Below are 20,596 nucleotides of genomic sequence, written 5' to 3' on the forward strand. Positions count from 1 at the left end.
AAAACTACGCTGATATGTTAAAAGAGACATTAAATTATCAAAATGAATCAAGAATGTAAAAACTACCTTTTGTGAAATAAGTACATGAAGTGCTTTAATTTTCTGAAAATCTTCACAAGGCCTTAAGACATACGAGCAGAATTCAGCCACTTGGCCCTTCGAGTCTACTCCACCAATCCATCATGTCGTTGCTTTGTGGATCCAGAACTGGCTTGCCCACAGAAGGCAAAAGTGGTTGTGGACGGGTCATATTCCGCATAGAGGTCAGGCACCAGTGTTGTACCTCACTGAAATATCTCCCATTGCATGAGGATTTATTTACCTTTATGGCTCTTTCCTGCTCGTACTTTGCCAAATAATTTCTCAGCCTAGTAAAATTAACTTTGCTCCAATTTAGAACTTTTAATTTGTTTTCATTCTTCATCCTGTTACATGTTGATGCTAAATCTAACTGATTAACCGTCACTCTCCCATCTAACTAACTTCACCCTTTCAGAATCAGGTTTATTATCACTGACCCACACTCACTGCCTTTCCCTAATACAGTGGCCATTCAGTGCCTGTTCGTGGACTTCTGCTGCTGTAGCCCATTCACTTCAGGTTTTGATGTGCTGTGTGTTCAGAGATACTCTTCTGTGCACCATTGTTGTAACGAGTGGTTATTTGAGCTACTGTCACCCTCCTGTCAGCTTGAATCAGTCTGGCCCCTCTCATTAACAAGGTGTTTTTGTCCGAAGAACTGCAGCTCTTGGATGTTTTTTGTTTCTCACCATTCTCTAAACTCCAGAAAATCCCAGGAGACGGGTCATATTCTGCATGGAGGTCGGTGACCAGTGGAGTGCCTCAGGGATCTGTTCTGGGACCCCTTCTCTGTGATTTTTATAAATGACCTGGATGAGGAAGTGGAGGGATGCGTTAGTAAATTTGCTGATGACACAAAGTTTGGGAGTGTTTTTGATAGTGTGGAGGGCTGTCAGAGGTTACAGTGGGACATTGATAGGATGCAGAACCGGGCTGAGAAGTGGCAGATGGAGTTCAACCCAGATAAGTGAGAGGTGGTTCATTTTGGTAGGTCAAATATGATGGCAGAATATAGTATTAATGGTAAGACTCTTGACAGTGTGGAGGATCAGAGGAATCTTGGGGTCTGAGTTGATAGGACACTCAAAGCTGCTGTGCAGGTTGACTCTGGTTCAGAAGGCAGACAGTGGGATTGAGTTTAGGAGCCGAGAGGTAATATTGCAGCCATATAGAACCCTGGTCAGACCCCACTTGGAGTACTGTGCTCAGTTCTGGTTGCCTCACTGCAGGAAGGATGTGGAAACCATAGAAAGGGTACAGAGGAGATTGACAAGGATGTTGCCTGGATTGGGGAACATGCCTTATGAGAATAGGTTGAGTGAACTCGGCCTTTTCTCCTTGGAGCGATGGAGGATGAGAGGTGACCTGATAGAGGTGTTTAAGATGATGAGAGGCATTGATCGTTTGGATAGTCAGAGACTTTTTCCCAGGGCTGAAATGGCTAGCACGAGAGGGCTATCACAGTTTTAAGGTGCTTGGAAGTAGGTACAGAGGAGATGTCAGGGGTAAGTTTTTTTACTCAGAGAGTGGTGAGTGCGTGGAATGGGCTGCCGGCGACGGTGGTGGAGGCGGATACGATAGGGTCTCTTAAGGTATTATTGGATAGGTACATGGAGCTTGAAAAAAATAGAGAGCTATAGGTAACCTTAGGTAATTTCTAAGGTAAGGACATGTTTGGCACAGTATTGTGGGCTGAAGAGCCTGTATTGTGCTGTAGGTTTTCTACGTTTCTAGATCAGTGGTTTCTGAGGTACTCAAACCCCCATCTGGCACCAACAATCTTTCCATGGTCACTTAGATCACATTTCTTCCCCATTCTGATGTTTGATCTGAACAACAACTGAACCTCTTGACCACGTCTGCAATCTTTTATGCATCGAGTTGCTGCCACATGTTTGGCTGATTATATATTTGCATTAACTGTGCATGGCTGGGGGATCATGACGCTGCCTTTAGATCGGTGGATGTGACATCTCTCAAAGAAGCAAGAACTGTGTTTTCCCACTCAATCAGGAAGGCAAAACGGAAGCACTGTCAGAGAACTTACAGCCACTTCTGTAATACCTGGGACACAAGGCACATGTGGCAGGGAATTCAGAGGATTATAGACTACAAGACTACCCTGCGTGTCAGTGACAAAGATGCTTCACTCCAAGAGGCTGAATGCCTTCTATGCCTGATTTGTGCTAGCAAGGAAGTCACCCTGGGGGAGCAGACACTCTGCCTGGCTCAAGCTGAGATGAGGAAGATCCTGACCAGAGCACGGGGCCCGATAATATACCAGGTTGGGTTCGAAAAAGACCGTGCAGCCCAGCTGACAGATATATTCAGCACCTCTCTGGAACAGTCCATTGTCCCCTTGGTTTTCAAGGCTGCAGCCATCATTCCAGTGCCAAAGAAGGTGACAGTAACCCACCTAACTGACTATTGTCCGGTGGTATTAACATCAACCATTATGAAATGCTTTGAACGGCTGGTCATGGTGCACATTAAAACCTTCCTCCCGGTTACACTGGACTCTTTCCAGTTCACTTGTCACTCAAATCGATCCACTGATGATGCAATAGCCTCTGCCCTCCACTCTGTCCTGTCCCACCTGGAAAATGGGGACTGCTGTTTAAAGACTTCAGTTCACTGATCAACACCATCATACCTCAGAAACTGGTGGGGAAACTGTCCTCGCTGGGTCTCAACACATCCCTCTGCAACTGGATACTGGAGTTCTTAACTGTTAGGCCACAGTCAGTCCACGTGGGCAGCGACGTCTCCAGTCCCATTACACTGAACACTGGCACTCCCTGAAGTGGTGTGTTCGGCCGTTGCTGACGCAGGATTCAGCTCAAACCGGGTCATCGAGTTTGCAGATGACACAACAGTGGTTGGCCTCGTCAAGAACGACGACGAGACAGAGTACAGAGAGGAAGTGCAGCGGCTGGTGAATTGGTGTGAGAAGAACAACCTGAGCCTGAATGTGGTGTTACGTACTCGTGACACGACAGTGGTACCCTTGTCACGTGACTGGGGTTGAAGCTATACTGGACTTGAGGTGATGGTCTTGTGATGGTGGAGTGACGTCATTTTCCCGCCAGTAGAGGTCATGTGACAGGTTTTTTTTCACAGGGTATAAAAGGAGGACCCCACCCTGTGAGGAGGGGCAGTTCGTGGCTGGATTTGCCAAGTTGACTTCATGCCACTGCGTGATTTAATGTGATGACGCAGTTTAGTTGAAAGATGAAGTTTTATCTAATGCCTAAAGTTTAAAAGGTCATTGCCAGCAGGTTCTTTACAATACTGCTAGTTGAGAATCAGTGGAGAGTGAAGATCGGAGTTCGGGAGTTAAAAGATCCAGGAGAATCTATTTCAATGGTGAAACGGGTTCGACCTTATTTAATCCTTATTTAGAAGGAATTCGTTGACTGTTCTTGTGTTAATCTCTGCGGGATAGCAGAAGATTGAGGACAGTGTGATGAAGGAAAGGTCAGTGCCTTTTCTTCGTGGGAAAAGTTCGACGCCAGGGATCGAAGCAACACGACGTGAAAGAGAATTTAAATCGTCTTTAAAAAGTCTCTCCCTTAAATGGACCGTGAGCATTTCGAACTTTTGGCAATACTACTTTAAAGAACTGTTTGAGCTGCATCACTTTAAGAACTGTTTAAGCTGCCGCACAGCAGCTGATTTCCGGTTACGTTAGTGTTTGTTTACTTTTGGGGGGTTTGTTTTCAGTGTTTAATAAATGTGTTATTTGTTATATAAACCCTTGCTGAACTCATATATTTGTTGTTGCCTGAATACGTAACAGTGGAGAAGACCAAGGAAATCATTGTGGACCTCAGGAAGGTGCAGGCAAATCATCCCGCTCTGTGAATACATGACTCCTCCATATAGAGAGCCTAGTGCACCAAGTTCCTGGGAGTTCACATCATGGATGACCTCACTGGTCCCTTAATACCACCTCCCAAAACAAGGCATAGCAGTGCCTCCACTTCCTAAAAAGATTGAGGCAAGCAAAGCTCCCACCTCCACACCATCTTAACTGCATTTTATAGGAGCACCATTGAGAACATCCTTACAAGTTACATCTTCTTCTGGTATGGAAGCAGTGGAGTATTGGACCAGAAATCCCTACAAAAGGCTGTGAGAACAACTGAGAGGATCACTGGGGTCTCCCCACCATCTATCTGGGACACTTTTTTCAGAGATGCTGCATGGGTCCCATCTATCCAGCATCCTCTTTGAATTTCTATCAGGAAGGAGACTACGATGCATAAAAACAAGAACGGTCAGGATGGGAAACAGTTTCTACCGCCAGGCCATTAGGCTTCTGAACTCTCAACCACATTGTATTCTAAGTGTCACTGGTTAAGCTGTTCTATACCTTACAATATTTAATTTACGCACCTTAGTTTGCTGTTTATGTGCAATTCATCTGTAGATTTTATCTTTACCTTTATAAGTTATTGTGTGTTATGTGTGTCACATGTACTGCTATGCTTTACACCCCAGTTTGGAGAAAGGCTTTCTTGTTTCTATATACGTTATATGGTTAGATACATTATATATATGTACATAGTTATTAAATGATGATAAACTTGACTTGACTTAAACGAGTAGGTCTACAGATGTACCAAATAAAGTGGCCGCTGAATATATGTTGTCTAACTAATTTACCATCATTCTCTGAACTAACCAATTTCAACCTTTCTGAATTAGAATCAGGTTCGTTATCACTGACATGAAATTTTAAACACAAGAGATTCTGCAGAAGCTAGAAATCCAGAGCAACACACACAAAATGCTGGAGGAACTCAGCAGATCAGGCAGCATCTAGGGATTGGAATAAACAGTCACCATTTCGGGCTGAGACCCTTCTTCAGGACTTGAAAGGGAGCAGAAGCCATAATAAGATGGAACGGGGAGCGGGAGGAGTACAAGCTGATAAGGGGTAGGTGAGGGGGAAGCTGGACGGCTGAATTTAGTGAGAAGCTGGGAGGTGATAGATGGAAGAGGCAAAGGGCTGAAGAAGGAGGAATCTGATAAGAGAGGACAGCAGTCCATGGGAGAAAGCAAAGGAGGAGGAAGGCCAGAGGGAGGTGAGGAGAAGAGAAGGGGCTGAGAGGTGAACCAGAATGGGGAATGGAAAAAGAGAGGGGGGGGGGGAGAAATTACCAGAAGTTGTCATGAATTTTGTGGCAACAGTACAGTGTGACATAAAAATTGCGGGGCTTACTATATATTGGCTAAAATGTTCTCCTGAATGTAATTTAGATACTCTGAGTTCACTGGTTATATATGCAAAATTCCAGTAAACCAGCACACTTGGTATTGCCAGACTAGTAGATTTTCCAGAGCAGTGGATATTACTCCTATTAATACCCTAAGGAACTTCTATTTCATTCATCTTACACTGCAGCAAAAACACAAGTTTTTTCAGATAGTAGAAATCCAGAGCAACACACACACACACAGTGCTGGCAGGTCAGGCAGCATCTATGGAGAGGAATAAACTGTCAATGTTTCTGGCTGAGGTCCTTCATCAGCTCTGGTGAAGGGTGTCAGCCCTAAACGTTGACTGTTTATTCCTCTCCACAGATGCTGCCTGACGTGCTGATTTTCTCCAGCATTTTGTGTTTCACACTGTAGCGTAGTGAGTTTTCCAGTGAACCTGACCAGTTCAAAGAAAACAGGAGGTATACAAGACCTCTGGACACTGGCTCCCGCCCATCCACAAACCCAACTCACACAGTGGACCCCCTCCCCCAGACCCACAAGAGTAAGTGCCCACTGAACCACCAGCCTGGGATAGAATGGGATGGAAGCTTCTGGAAAGAGGACTGATCCACTGAGTTGTAACTGACACTAAATGGTCTTTAAATTGGCCCAGTGAAATACAGCTCAAAGCCCTATTTTCACTGATTGACTTTTTTTTATTGAGATACAGCGTGGAATAGGCTCTTTTGGCCATTTGAGCCAGCAATCTCCCAATTTAACCTTGGCCTAATCACAGGACAATTTACAATGACCAATTAACCTACTAATCAGTATGTCTTTGGACTGTGGGAGGAAACCAGAGCACCCAGAGGAAACCCATGCGGTCATGGGGATTAAGATTTACTGAAATACACCTCGAACATAAGTAGTTGCTCCATACCATGTGTTTCCATACATAAACAATGTTTATATCGTGTTTGGTGGATTAGGAAAAAGTATTAGCATTATCCAGGCTGCATTAGCTTCAGGGAAAACCTGATTAAATGTGCTTTGAAGACAACTGTAGCCTGTTCTGCTGTAACACAACTGCCTTAGGAATATTAGGAACTGCGTTATAGATTAGTACAGCACAGTACAGGCCCTTCAGTGATGGCAGCCCACGCAACACCCATGACTAATTTCTGGAATGAAGGAGGATGAGAGATGATGTAAGATAGGCATAGATAAAGTGAGCATCCAGCATCTTTTTCCCAGGGCAGCAATGGCCAATGCCAACCTTTTAACCTATTCCACAGTCAATCTACACAGCCCAGAACTCACCATTTTTCTAATATTCATGTCCCTATCCAAGAGTCTCTTAAATGTCCCTAATGTATCGGCCTCTACCACCTTACTTAATCTGCTCACCTGAAAAGGATGCCCTCGGTATTACACACCTCTATCAAGTCACCTCTCATCCTCCTTCACGCCAAACAGAGAAGCCCTATCTTGCTCAGTCTTTCTTCATAACACATGCTCCCTAATCCAGGCAGCATCCTGACAAATCTCCTCAGCACCTAATCTAAAGCTTCCACATTCTTCCTATAACGAGGTGACCAAAACCAAACACAATACTCCAAGTGTCTAACCAGTTTTATAGAGCTGCAACATTACCTTGCGACAATTGAATTCAACCCCTGACTAATGAAGGCCCACACATCATGCATCTTCTTAACCACACTATCAACTTGCATGACAACTTTGAAGGATCCATGGACATAGGCCTTAAGAATTCTCTGTTCATCCACACTGCTAAGAATCCTGCTATTTACCTTCAAGGATTCTAACAGAACCACCTGTATTCATTGAGTTACTTTAAAATATTTTATTAGAGATACGGCACAGTAACAAGCCCAGGCAGCCAAATTACACCCATGTGACCAATTAACCTAATAACCCATAGAGAGAAACTGCAGCACCTGAAGAAATGTCCAAACTCCTCACAGACAGTGATGCGAATTGAACCCAGGCTGCTGCTGCTGCTGCGAAGTGTTAAGTGACTATGAAAAATCATTAAAAACCTAGCTGATTCAGTAATTCCCTTCAAGGATGGAAAATCCACCAATCCACACAGGTCCTGACTATACATATGTGACTCCAGACCCACTGTATCAGGAGAGACAAGCTCACGTTCAAGTTCATTGTCATTTGACTGCATATACTGTACAAATATACAACCAAATGAAACAACATTCCTCTGGACAACAGTGCACCCACAAAACATATATTATACATAGCACATAAAACAAAACATTACCACAATAATAAAATATAATTCAAAATGCATGTAGTGTACAGCAAAGGTAAATAGTTACCTAGCGACAAGACCTCAGTGGTAGTCTCACACCCTGATGGAAGAAGCTGTTACCCAGTCTGGCAGTCCGAGTCCGGGTGCTTCTGTACCTCCTTCATGATGGTAGTGGGTCAAAGAGATTGTGAGATGGGCGGTAGGGATCCTCAACAATGATTCATCTTTTCTCATAATTTTGCCAGTAATACCATACTGCTAAAAATTGAAAACTCTCATTCACCTCAGAGCTAAATATCGAAAAGTTTTGGTGCATGGGATACTCAGGAATTCTAGGAGGATCCAGTAAAATGTTGGAAAACTGCAGAGTTGCCATTATTCTGTATCCATCTTATTTGGTGTTCAATGTTGCATCCTCCATGAACACCTTGCATCTTATGGAGTCATAGGGTACCACAGCACAGAAACAGGCCCTTTGGTCCATCTAGTCCATGCCAAATTATTATTCTACCAAGCCCCATCAACTTGCCTAGCTCATAGCCCTCTATACCCCTCCCATACATGTACCAATCCAAATTTCTTTCAAATGTTGTCATTAAACCCGCATCCACCACTTCTACTGGCACCACATTCCAAACTCTCATCACCCTGAGTGAAGAAGTCTCCCCTCAGGATCCCCTTAAACACTTCACCTTTCATGTTTCACCTAGTTCTAGTCCACCCAGCAAGCACAGAAAGAGGCCCTTCAGCCAATCTAGTCCATGACAAACTGTTATAATGCCTACTCCCATTGTCCTGCAGCAACACACACAACATGCTGGAGGAACTCAGCAAGTCAGGCCGCATCTATGGAGAGAAATAAATGGTCGATGTTTTGGGTTGAGACCCTTCATCAAGACTGACTCAGTTTCTCTTATGTTTTTCACAACTCACCCTTAACCCTCTAGTTCTAGTCTCACCCAACCTCAGTGGAAAAGACCTGCTTGCATTTGCTCTGTCCATTCACCTGGTTTCCTCCTACAGTCCAAAGACATAACGGTTAGTAGGTTAATTGGCATTGTAAACTCTCCTGTGATTAGGCTAGGGATAAATCGATGGATTGGGGCTGAAGGGCCTGTCCTGCGCTGTATCTCTAAATAAAGTATACCCATCATTATCTTAAACTGTCAGCTAATATTTTAACTGGACTATATTGCCTTAGCACAGGGAATGTAAGTGCACATACCTGTTTATGACTGTGTCCACAGGCACACCAAGCGTAGAATTTATTTGCTTGGAGATCCTCCTTGAAGGGATGTTTAGCTGCAATAACAGCTCTCTTTGGTGTGGCTGAGGTACAGTACCAACAACTTCTCATCTATGCTTGGAAGAAAGAAAAATTAAAATACTGGTTGGTGGTTTTAATAATATATTATACTTTCATTAGGCACAACTGGCAAATACAGTGGATTACTGTTAATTGGGACACATCGGCACCAGTATACTTTGGCCTAATTAGCCAAAGTTTGATGGAAGTAGTTAAAAAGATATAAAAAAGACAAACTGAAGTTTAACTGAGTAGAATACAGAACAGATTTCTAATAGTTATTGACAGAGCAATTCATCCAGTGTACGCTGCCGTGTTCTTTTGATTGACAGTAAATGAACAAAATCAGCCCAGACACCTCGTGCAGATAATAGAATGCTATTGGAGATTACATCATCCAATTCTTCACTTTCATTGTTGTAATGTTTCATAACTCCAAAACTAATAGAAAGAACAAAAAGGGGAGCTTGGGGATAAACGTGTGTACTTGATTTTGTTTCAGTTCTGCTGCACATTCCAGGCAGTGCGGAATCTTCCCTTTGGATCATCTGTGCCATAATAGAGAGGCTTTTGATTTGCATTAGGGAGTATGTATCAAGAGGAGTGTCTTCTTTTCTAAATTTTTCAGGTTATTTCCTTTTCTAAGGGAAAATGGGACAATTAATCAGCATTTCCATGATCAGTTGTCCTCTTGAATTCAATTGTGGAACTGCGTTCTCCCAGAAACTGAGACCATTTCTGCATTTGTGCTGCTGCTGTTGGTCGAACACACTTCTGTGGATTGAAAATAGACACTAGTGGTTAATGATCAGAAATGAAGGTAAACTCTCTCTCATACAAGTACTGATTGAAACGTTTTACACCCCAAACCAGATGCAAAGCCTCTCTCTCAATCTGTGTGTAATTTTTCTCTCTGCAGCGGTAAGGGAATGTGATGCAAACTGGGGCGTTCACCTCCATCACTCATAACATGTGACCTGACTGCACCTATACCATAAGGCAAGCTTCACTGGGTGATGTGGATTATAAAGTGTGAGTAGTGTCTGACATCACCATTCTCTCTACCTTTTGGAAAGCCACGTCACACTGGTCCATTGCCATTTCTTCCTGATCTGTAGTAATGAGTTCAAGGGGTGGAGCACAGTAACCAGGTCTGACAGGAGCCTGCTACTGTAATTGACAAATCCTAAAAATGTCTTTTGGCACGTGGGAGTTAACCCATGCGATCACGGGGAGAAAGCTGAAACTCCTCACAGACAGCAACAGGATTGCTGGTGCTGTGAAGCTACCGTGCCACCTCATGCAGCCGCTTACAGTACCTCTATCGGGATGGTGTATATATGCAGGCAAGTAGGTAAGCATGACGTTTGGCATAGATGCTGTAGGCCCAAGGGCCTGTTTCTTTACTGTACTACTCCTTATCTCATCCAAAATTCACTTATCAAATGTATCATAGCGCAAGCCGCTTCATTTTGTGACAGATCACAGATATGGATGAAACAGGCTCCTTATGAAAGGTGAAATATTTATTTTATTTATGATAATTTATCCAACAAGATCCACTTTCCTCTGACAAACAAAAACACAGGCCGAACAATAGGGAAAAAAAATACAAGACTTGATAATGAAACAATTACCTATTGGGACAGTTGTAGACGGAGGGAGATTTTAATGAAAAAGAAAATACCAGTCCAATCCTATTGTTGGAAGGGGAGATTACAGGAAGGAAGGCTTACATGACCCTTACAACCAACCAGTAATGTAGGAGACAAAAGATATTCTGCAGATGCTGGAAATTAATTAAGTCAGTCAGTCAGTCAGTCACTCTCACTCTCTCTCTCACATACACACACACAACTCGTCATCTTTTACACATCTTTGATATGTGCAGTTTTTCCACTGATTCTATTGCGTTTTTTTGTACTTACCATGAATATCCACAAGAAAATGAATCTCAGGATGGCATATATGTACTTTGATAATAAATTTACTTTGAACAAAATGCTGGAGAAGTCAGCAGTCTTGTTGAAGGGGCGAGGCCAGAAATATCACTTCCATAGATGCTTCCTGATCCGCCAAGCTCCTCCAGCATTTTGTGTGTGTTACTCTGAACAACTGAAAGCCCTTTTTTGACTGCCAAATCAGCACAGTCAAATGAAAGGAGTAATCCAGACAGTAATATTTATAATTTCTGTGCCAAGAAGACGTGGCCTGCTTTTTATTATCTAGTCTGCCTATCAAGCATAGCTACGGAGGTTCACTTTAAATACAAGCCTTCAATGAAAGGCTGGGGCAGTGGAAGTCCTACCTACAATGTGGTGCTCAAGTGTACAGCTTCTCATTTGTTCCTGAGTGGGAGAAACTGCTTGTGTTTCAAGTTTATTGTCATCTGACTGTACACTTATACAACCCAACAAAGCAAAGATTCTCTGGACCACTGCAGACCGACAATACATATATAAGACCATAGGAGCATAGGAGCAGAATTAAGCCATTTGGCCCACCAAGTCTGCTCCATCATTTCATTGCGGCTGATCCATTTTTCCTCTTAGCTCTAATCTTCTGCCTTCCCTCCGTAGCCCTTCATGCCCTGACCAATCAGGAATCTAACAACCTCTGCCTTAGATATGCCCAATGACTTGAGCTCCACAGCTGCCGGTGGCAACAAATTGCAGAGATTCACCACTATTGTGTTGCGCTATACATGACATAGCACGTAAAAACAAAATATTACCACAAATAAGTTAATAAAACATAATTCAAAATGCCTGAAGTGCTTCGCTGTCCAAGTGATGAGACCTCGGTGATAGCAGGGTGTACATTAGTCACACAGCCTGAGGGAAGAAGCTCCCATCCATGTATTTATCCAAACTTATCTTCAATGTTGCAGTCGAACCCACAACTAACACTCCACATGCGCACCATCCTCTGAATGAAGAAGCTCCCCTTCTGATTCCCTTTAAATATTTCACCTTTTAACTTTTAACCTATGGCCTCTAGTTCTAGTCTCACCCAACCTAGTGGGAAAAGCCTGCTTGCATTTACCCTATCTATGCCCCTCATAATTTTGTATACCTCTATCAAATCTCCCCTCATTCTCCTATGCTCCAGGGAATAAAGTCCTAACCTATTCAACCTTTTCCTATAACTCATATTCAGTCTTGAAACTTGAAATGCTGTAAACAGTTTTTTGAAATTTCTGGGGGATAGTCGATTAAGTGTTTTGATGTTGATGAGGTGATGGGTCAGTGAATCAATGCGGTCCAAAGTCAATGACCTCCTCAAGGTATGCTGGTTGGCGAGACCTGAGATCAAGGCCTAGTGTTCAGGGTCTTCATTTTTTGTCATCAGTGAGTCCTGGGGTGCACACCAAAAACTGAAGCCCGAAGGGCAATCAGAATTCTGGAAGTCAAGGCCTAATTGCTGAAGCACAGTGCCTATGAGACTGCAAGTCCAAAGGAGGCTGAGGGCCTGGAGATGGCCTGACCTGCGGTAAGAGGAATCTGTGTGTGCACATGGGTGAGTAAGTGGTAGGGAGGTAAGAAGCCTGTTTTGCAGCATTTTTTTTCCTGTTCTACAAACATTATGGGCATGTTGTTTTGGTGCCGGAATGTGTGCCAACACTTGTGGGCTGCCCCAGCACACCCTTAGGTTGTGTTGGTTGTTAACGCAAATGATGCATTTCAAAGGTTTGAAGTATGTATGCAGTATACTTCCCTGAAATTCATCTTCTCCACAATCACCGAAACAAACCATTCTAAGAAAAACCCATTAAACTCCCCTTCCCCCCAAGCACAAAAAAAAATTATGAGTGAAAACACAGAACATAAAACAAAATCAAAAGGCATATTTCAGTACAGTTCAGCTCAGTGTTCATTACCTGCTGGCTGCCCAGATTCAAAAATCGCCCAAATGTAGAACTATATAACACATGATAAGCCTAAAGTAGAGTCCAAATCTACAATCCACATCGATTAAGCCTTGCTCTGGCCTATCCTCCGATAGCAACAAGGGAGTGAGAGATTGCCACACGTAGCTACCTTCTCCATCGGCAGCAGAAGTGAGTGAGAGGCTGGTAGACAGCGCTGAACACTCACTTGCTCGCCTTGATAATTTCAACCTTATTCAGCGCTTTAATCGACGAGATTGGTGAAAGATGGAGTCGATCATGGGCTCGTGCCCTGTCTCCATGCTGCATGCTTTGTTTGTAGCCTCGTGGAACATTCTCAGAGACAACAAAGTGGAAGATCGCCCAATTGGCCTGAAATCACACCACTAGAATGTAGATAACAGGCTCTAACAGTTGCAAAACCACATTTGAAATGAAAAGATGTCTAAAGAAGTAAAAGGAATTGCTTTGTGACCCATCTTGAGGATGTCACCTTTGGTAGCGTTGTTCGCTGGCACCATCTTCTTCATGTACATGTGATCAGTAAATTAATCTAAATCTGAAATGGTCTGTACTGCTGGTACTGCATTGTTTCAGGAGCCAGGAAGGATGTTATTGAGTATTTCTAGGTTGGGAAGGCTTTCTGCAATCAAATCACATCCACTCAATTCAAGAAGCACAATGAAATCCATCCAGGAAAACTTGGGTTTTAATTGTAACTGGGAGGACATCACCAGATTTCAGAATGCACAAAAAACTGCCCAGTCTCAACATCCATTTGGATTCTCATTAGGGTCCTCCAGTGGTCGAGGTCAACTATGGATGTTGCATCCTAGCTATCTACGTTGTTGGTGCAGCATCGTCTGTAATTGACAAGACCAATATAAGAGTCTCTGTTGCTAAGGTCGTATCCATAAATGGTTTGTGTGCTGGAGCTGTAGCACTCCTTTCTATGGGCCCGTTTGCCTTCTGAAGTTTTTCCTTGCCTGATGAGGTGTTGTTTCAGGCTGCTTTTCCATCTGCTGCATTGGCTGCAAGTTCCTCCAGAAACTTAGCACCTTTACATCCCATTTACAGATATTTTGTAGCACAGTCACAGACATCCAGCAGTTCTCTTGCCTGAAGCCAGCTCACCGTAGAGGATGTGTTTTGGGATGTGGCCATCCTGCATGTGGCAGACATGGCCAGCCAGCACAGCCCATACTGCCTGGGCAGGATGTACACACTAGGGAGGGTGGCACAAGAGACAACCTCAGCTTCGGGCACTCTGTCTCACCAGGAGACGCCCAAACTGTGACGAAAGGCACCTTTAATAGAAGGTGTTGAGCTCTGTTTCCTGCTTAGCATATATTGTCCAGGTCTCACTGCTGTCCAACAGTGTGCTGGTGATGCAAGTGTTGCACACTGCCATCTTTGTTTTGACTGAGAGTGTGGGGCTCTCCCTGACTCGTGTGGTGAGGCGGGCAAGATTGTTCTAATCTTCCCAATGTGCTTGTTGACTTCCACACCCAAGGAGAGTTTGTCATTAATAATGGACCCCATTTCTCTGTGACAGAGTTTTCAGGCTGCTGGGCACTCAGATTTTCTTGAAGGACTTAGCAAACTGCTCCAGCAGGTCTGAGTAGACATCTTGCTGACATCAATGCAAGGGTTCCCTTGTTTAGCATGATGAAATTTATTTGACTGCAGTCTGATCTTGCAAGAGGTCTGCACTATGGTAGGAACATGTGAAAAGCACGCTGCCGAGAAGGAGCACCTGTCCAGGTGGTGTCAGCATCTGGAGTGAGGGTGTCGCCAGGAAACCTGGTGTTGTAACTTGGTCTGGAAGTATTGTATGAGTTGGTGATACATGGATCATGACAGGAGCAGAACTCCCAGCAATCACTGTCCATTCTCATTCATCTTGCCCACATCAAAGGGCCATGAGTTGTATTCTGTGCTCAGTCTGGCATTGAAGTCACCCAGGTTTACAAGATGTTCCTTTCTGGGGGTATTCCTGATGGTGGCTGCAAGGTTCTCATAAAACTCATCTTTTGCCTCAGATGTGGAGCACAGCGGGGGAGCGTTCACACTGACAAGAGTAAATGGACCTTCGGAGGTATTGAGGTGAAGAGTAAGAAGTCACTCAGATCCATTTCTCTCTGAATTCACCATCTTCAACAATGTGTTCCTCACTGCAAAGCCTACTCCATGCTCCCTGGGCTCATCAGGGTGTTCCCCTAGCCAGAAAAAGGTGTAATTTAATCGGCACCCTTATACATTAAAGCAGGCAACTTCACAGAGAAGTTAAGAATTTGTGTTTTGCAAAAAGTCAATATAGTAAATTCTATAATTGAAGGGGAATGTTGGAGTTTCTCCAAGATTTGAGATCTTTGAATCAAAAAGCCTAGGATCAAGGGGATATACAAGGGGACATTATAGCCAAGAAACCTCTGCCCTCTGGATCGAAAGGCAGTTACCACAGAGGATGAAAAGCATAGCAAGTATTTCTCAGAAGCAGGAACTGAATGCCCCAGAATAAGTTTCTTTCAATGTGGCCTCAGTCACTGGTAATATTTAATAAAATTACAAACCAGTTTCATAAAACGTGTACGACTTTTAGTCCAACTCCTAAGGCCACCAATGTTTCAGCAAGGAACATACACTAAATGGCCACTTTATTGGGTACAGTTGGTACCTAATATAGCTATTAGGTACAGGAAGTACCTAATAAAGTGTCCGCTGAATGTAGGTTTGTAATCTTCTGCTGCTGCAACCCATCCACTTCAAGGCTCAATTTGTTGTTCTTTTCTGTACATCGCTGTTGTAACATGCAAAATATCTGCGTTACTGTTACCTTTCTGTCAGCTTGAACCCGTCTGGCCATTCTCCTCTGACCTCTCTCATTAACAAGGCATTTTCGCCCACAGAACTGTTGCTCAGTGAATTATTTTCTGTTTTTTGCACGATTCTCTGTAAACTCTAGAGACTGTTGTGCATGAACATCCCAGGAGATCAGCTGTTTGAGGCACTCAAACCACCCCATCTGACACCAACAATCATTCCATGGTCAAAGTCACATTTCTTGATATTTGGTCTGAACAAGTGAACCACTTGACCATGCCTGCATGCTTTTATGCATTGAGTTGCTGCCACACGATTGGCTGGTTAGATATTTCCATTAACAAGCAGGTGTACCCAATAAAGTGGTCTCTGAGTGTAGATTATCTGAAATTTTGATCAAAAATAGACATAGGAAGGGGTTCAGATCCAGAAGTCTGCCCTGCTATTGAACATCTAAAATGCTGGAGGAACTCAGCAGGTCAAGCAGCATCTATGGAGGGGAATAAACAGTCGATGTTTCAGGCCAAGACCCTTCATGTGGGTTGCCTGACCTGCTGAGTTTCTACAGCATTTTGTGTATTGCTCAAGAAGAATTTTGTGTTTATGCCCCGCCATTCAGACTGATCAATTCTACAAACTTAGATACATATTTCTTGATAATCTTGATCAACAAGAATCTATCCATTGCATATTACAAACTAACAGCTGATCCAGTGTCAACTTCTATGAAACAAAGGAAGACAAAAAGGAAATAAAAGGCAGCTGACCACAAGACCCTACAAAAGGATCGCGAAGACTGCTGAAAGGATTATCAAGATCTCTCTTCCACCCATTAGAGACATCTATTAGGAGCACTGCGTACACAGGGCTCTTAGTATTGTCAACGATCCCTCCCATCAGTATCACAATCTCTTTGTCCCTCTACCATCAGGCAGGACCTACTGTAGCATTAGGACAAGCCCTTTAGGATGGGAAACAGCTTCTTCCCCCAGGCCATGAAACTACTTAAGTTCCTTATTTGTAGGGTTGTTTACCAAGCCTGAAGGTCAAGTCAGAAACGTTTAATCACCAGTCAAGATGACATTATCAAGATGCAATTGAGTGTTGTTTCAGCTGAGTGTTTGTGTTTATATTGGTCTGACTCATTGTTCTGATTGGCTGGCTGTCCTGCTAGCCACTAGTCTCCACTGGGTCCCGGCCAGCTGGATAGCTGAGTGATCTCCATATCGCTGGTCGTTGGTTGTTGTGATTATGGATTCCTTGGATGCTCGTGGCTTATCCTTTGGGCCTGATCCTGCAGACACATAGGTATGTAAATTGCGTGCAGTTCAAAACGCTTATTAATAGTCTTCCATTGAGAACCAAGTTTCTTAGAATTTTCTTGATTTCTTGTATTGTGCTTCTCCCAGGACTTTTGTAGTTTCCCAGATGAATGTGTCCATCTTGGTCTTCATGTAGTGAGATGAGTGACAGAAGATCGTGTATTCTTATGGCTAGCTGATGTTGACGTAGCTATGGACGGCTGTGGAGGACAAATCATTGGGTATATTTAAAGCAGAGTGTGAAAGCTTTTTAAGACCGTAATTCATAGAAGCAGAATTAGGCCATTCTGCCTATCGGAGTCTGCTCCACCATTCCATCATGGCTGATTTATCATCCCTCTCAACCCCATTCTCCAGCCTTCTCCCCACAACCTTTGATGCTCTTACTAATCAACAACCAATTAACCTCAATGACTTGGTCTTCGTAGCTGTTTGTGGCAATGAATTCCATGTATTCACCACCCTCTGGTGAAAAAAATTCCTCTTCATCTATGTTCTAAAGGGACATTTCTATATTGTGGGGTTGTTCCCTCTGGTCCTAGATTCCCCTGTTATTGGAATCATTGGCTCCATGTCCACCCTATCCAGGCCTTTCAATCTTCAGTAGGTTTCAACAAGATTTCCCCCCCCACCCCCCCAATTCTTCTAAATTCCAGTGAGTACAGGTCCAGAGTCATCAAATGTTCAATAGTTAACCCTATCATTCCTGGGATTATCCTCATGAACCTCTTCTGGACCATCTCCATTGCCAGCACATCCTTTCTTAGATAAGGAGCCTGAAACTGTTCAAAATAAGATGATCTTCTCTGTTAAAATACTCTCTAAAGCTGCTGTTTTGGGGTTCCAAAATGCACAGTGCCCAAATTTATGCAACACGTAACCATAGCCAAATAATTCGTTCTTTACACAATGCTCAACTCAAAGCATAATTAATAGAAGAACAAAGGGCTACAAGTTAAATAAGTGCCCCATTAAACTATATATAGAATGGTATTGCATAAAGGAGGAGCAACACCTCTTGTTCCATCTGGGTAGCCTCCAATCTGATGGCAAGAATATCAATTTTCCTAACTTCCAGTAATTTCAACCCCTTCCCCTTCCATTCCCTATTCTGACTCCCTTCTTACCCCTTCTCTTCTCCCCACCCACCATCTCCTTTTGGCATTCCTCCTCCTTCCGTTCCTCCCATGGTCTCTTAAGGATTCCTTCTTCTTCTGCCCATTATCTCTTCTACTTAGCACCTCCAGCTTCTCACTTTATTCCCCCTTTCCCACCCACATCCCCCTCACCTGGTTTTACCTATCACCTGATAGCTTGTACTCCTTCCTCCTCCAAACTCCCCAAACACACCTGGCTTCTGTCCCCTTCCTTTCCAGTGCTGATGAAGGGTCTTGGCCCAACACGTTGATTGTTTATTCCTCTCCATAGATGCTGCCTGACCAGCTGAGTTCCTCCAGCATTTTGTGTGTGATGCTCACAATAAGATCTTCTCTGGAAAATATATGACTCTCTAATAACTTAAAGTTGGTGCTTTGGTGTTTCAAAATGCACAATCCCCAAAATTTATAGAACATGTAAATACAGCTAAATCATTTTTCTTTACACCATGCACAACACAAAGAATTATTAATGGAAAGAAAAAATGTATAGAGAAGTTCATTAATTGAGCTATTACCGGTATATTATATATGCTATATTAGAACAATGTATTCCATTACAACTTACAGAGTGCACTTTCATATAATTGGGACAGACAGCCAAAAGTAAAATCTCACAGATGGGGTACAATTACAAAAAAGGTGAACAGATGGCTGGAACAGTGTTTCACACCTAACACACCAGAGGGCTTTGGATGACCTCCATAAACTATGAGAGTACAAGTCAAAACATTTGTTAATAAAAACACGAGTGGCAATCCAGAACCCTCACCTATTCACTCCAAAAGGAATTAACTGTTCAAGCGTGTTGAATGTCCCTCATTCTGAGACACTGTGGTCATTGTGGCTAATACAGGGACTTTCCATTGTTCTGTCAGTTCTGCTGGTAGGAGCGTGCACTTTTATCAGGAAGACCTTTTTTTGATGGATTAATATAATAGAGATTTCAAACCCCATTCTTTGCTCAGAGAGTATTAGAATTCATTACTCAAGAAGCAAACACCAATGCCCAGGATTGGAAAAGTCTACCAAAATTAGTGCATACAGTCCATTCCATCACTGGCAAAGCCCTCCTCATCATTGAGCATATCTACATGGAGCACCATCCACAAAAGAACATGGCCTGCATGAAGATCCACATTCATCCTCTGGCAGTATACACATACACCACCTGGATTGATCCCAGGAACAAAAGGGTTAATGTATGAGAAGCATTTGATGGCTCTGGGCCTGTATACACTGGAGTTTAGAAGAATGAGGGGGGATCTCATTGAAACCTACTGAATACTGAAAGGCCCAGATAGAGTGGATGTGAAGAGGATGTTTCTAGCAATGGGGGTTGTCTAGAACCAGTGGGCACAGCCTCAAAATACAACACCCCTTTAGAACAGAGATGAGGAAAAATTTCTTCAGCCAGAGAGCATTCACTGTGGAATTAATTGCCATAGATGGCTGTGGAGGCCAAGTTATTGAGTATATTTAAAGTGGAGGTTGATAGGTTCTTAATTAGTCAGGCTGTCAAAAGTTATAGGGAGAAAGCAAGAGAACAGGGTTGAGAGGGAAAATCAATCAGCCATGATGGAATGGCAGAAAAGATGCGATGAACCAAATGACCTAATTCTGCACCTATGTCTTATGAGCTTATGGATTTTGGAATTAAAATAACAGTGAAACTAATACTGTACGCTGTTAGCAACAGGGATGCAGAAACGTGCAAAGAACAAAACCTGGCACTGAAATATATCATTATGCTGTTGCCTTGGTGAGACTGGCATCTGTTTGCCTCATTAGTGAATTATGTCAAGTTCCCAAATGGTGAACTTTTCTGCTTTCTCACTGCAAAGAAGGCATGATTTAATCTCACACCAAACCAGAAGTGAGCAGTTAGCATTCCACTGTACTTGAAATTTCCTAACTAAATTGGTTGCAGTAAAGATCTTCAAGATTTGCTTTATTTGTCACTTGTAAATCAAAACATCCAAGAACGCAGTGAAATGCATCATTTCCAATGACCAATGCCATTCAGGATGCACTGCGGTCAGTACACAAGCATTGCCACATTTTCGACACCAACAACAAACCCGTACATCTTTAGAATGTTGGAGGAAACCCAGTTGAAACCCACACATTTTTGGACCAGAAATGACCGACGCCGCCTCTGTTCATGCGGTTTCGTTGAAACTGCCGGGTTTCTGGACACAGCGCCCGGACCTATGGTTCCAGCAAGCCGAAGCCCAATTCCACGTTCGCCGGATCACCTCAGAAGACACCCGCTACTACTACGTGGTGAGCTCCCTCGACCAGGACACAGCGGCCCAGGTCGCGGAGTTCGTACAGTCGCCCCCGGCAGACGGCAAGTACACGGAATTCAAAGCCCTGCTCCTCAGGACTTTCGGACTCTCATGGCGCGAGCGGGCTGCCCGTTTACTGCACCTGGATGGCTTGGGAGACAGACCTCCATCGGCTTTAATGAATGAGATGTTGTCTCTGGCCGGAGGACACAAGCCCTCCCTCATGTTTGAG

General features: G+C 43.5%; 1 protein-coding gene across 1 annotated transcript in view; it reads right to left on the reverse strand.

The window, feature by feature from the left end:
- The window catches only part of LOC132384978 (CDGSH iron-sulfur domain-containing protein 3, mitochondrial-like), a 55,757-nt gene that overhangs the window by 26,811 nt on the left and 8,350 nt on the right, over positions 1-20,596 (reverse strand). Inside the window, exon 2 of the mRNA XM_059956680.1 lies at positions 8,802-8,933. Within this exon, the coding sequence (XP_059812663.1) occupies positions 8,802-8,933 (132 nt within the window). The remainder of the gene's footprint in view (positions 1-8,801; positions 8,934-20,596) is intronic.

The sequence above is a fragment of the Hypanus sabinus genome, chromosome X1 (genome assembly GCF_030144855.1).
Source record: "Hypanus sabinus isolate sHypSab1 chromosome X1, sHypSab1.hap1, whole genome shotgun sequence".
Lineage (NCBI taxonomy): Eukaryota > Metazoa > Chordata > Chondrichthyes > Myliobatiformes > Dasyatidae > Hypanus > Hypanus sabinus.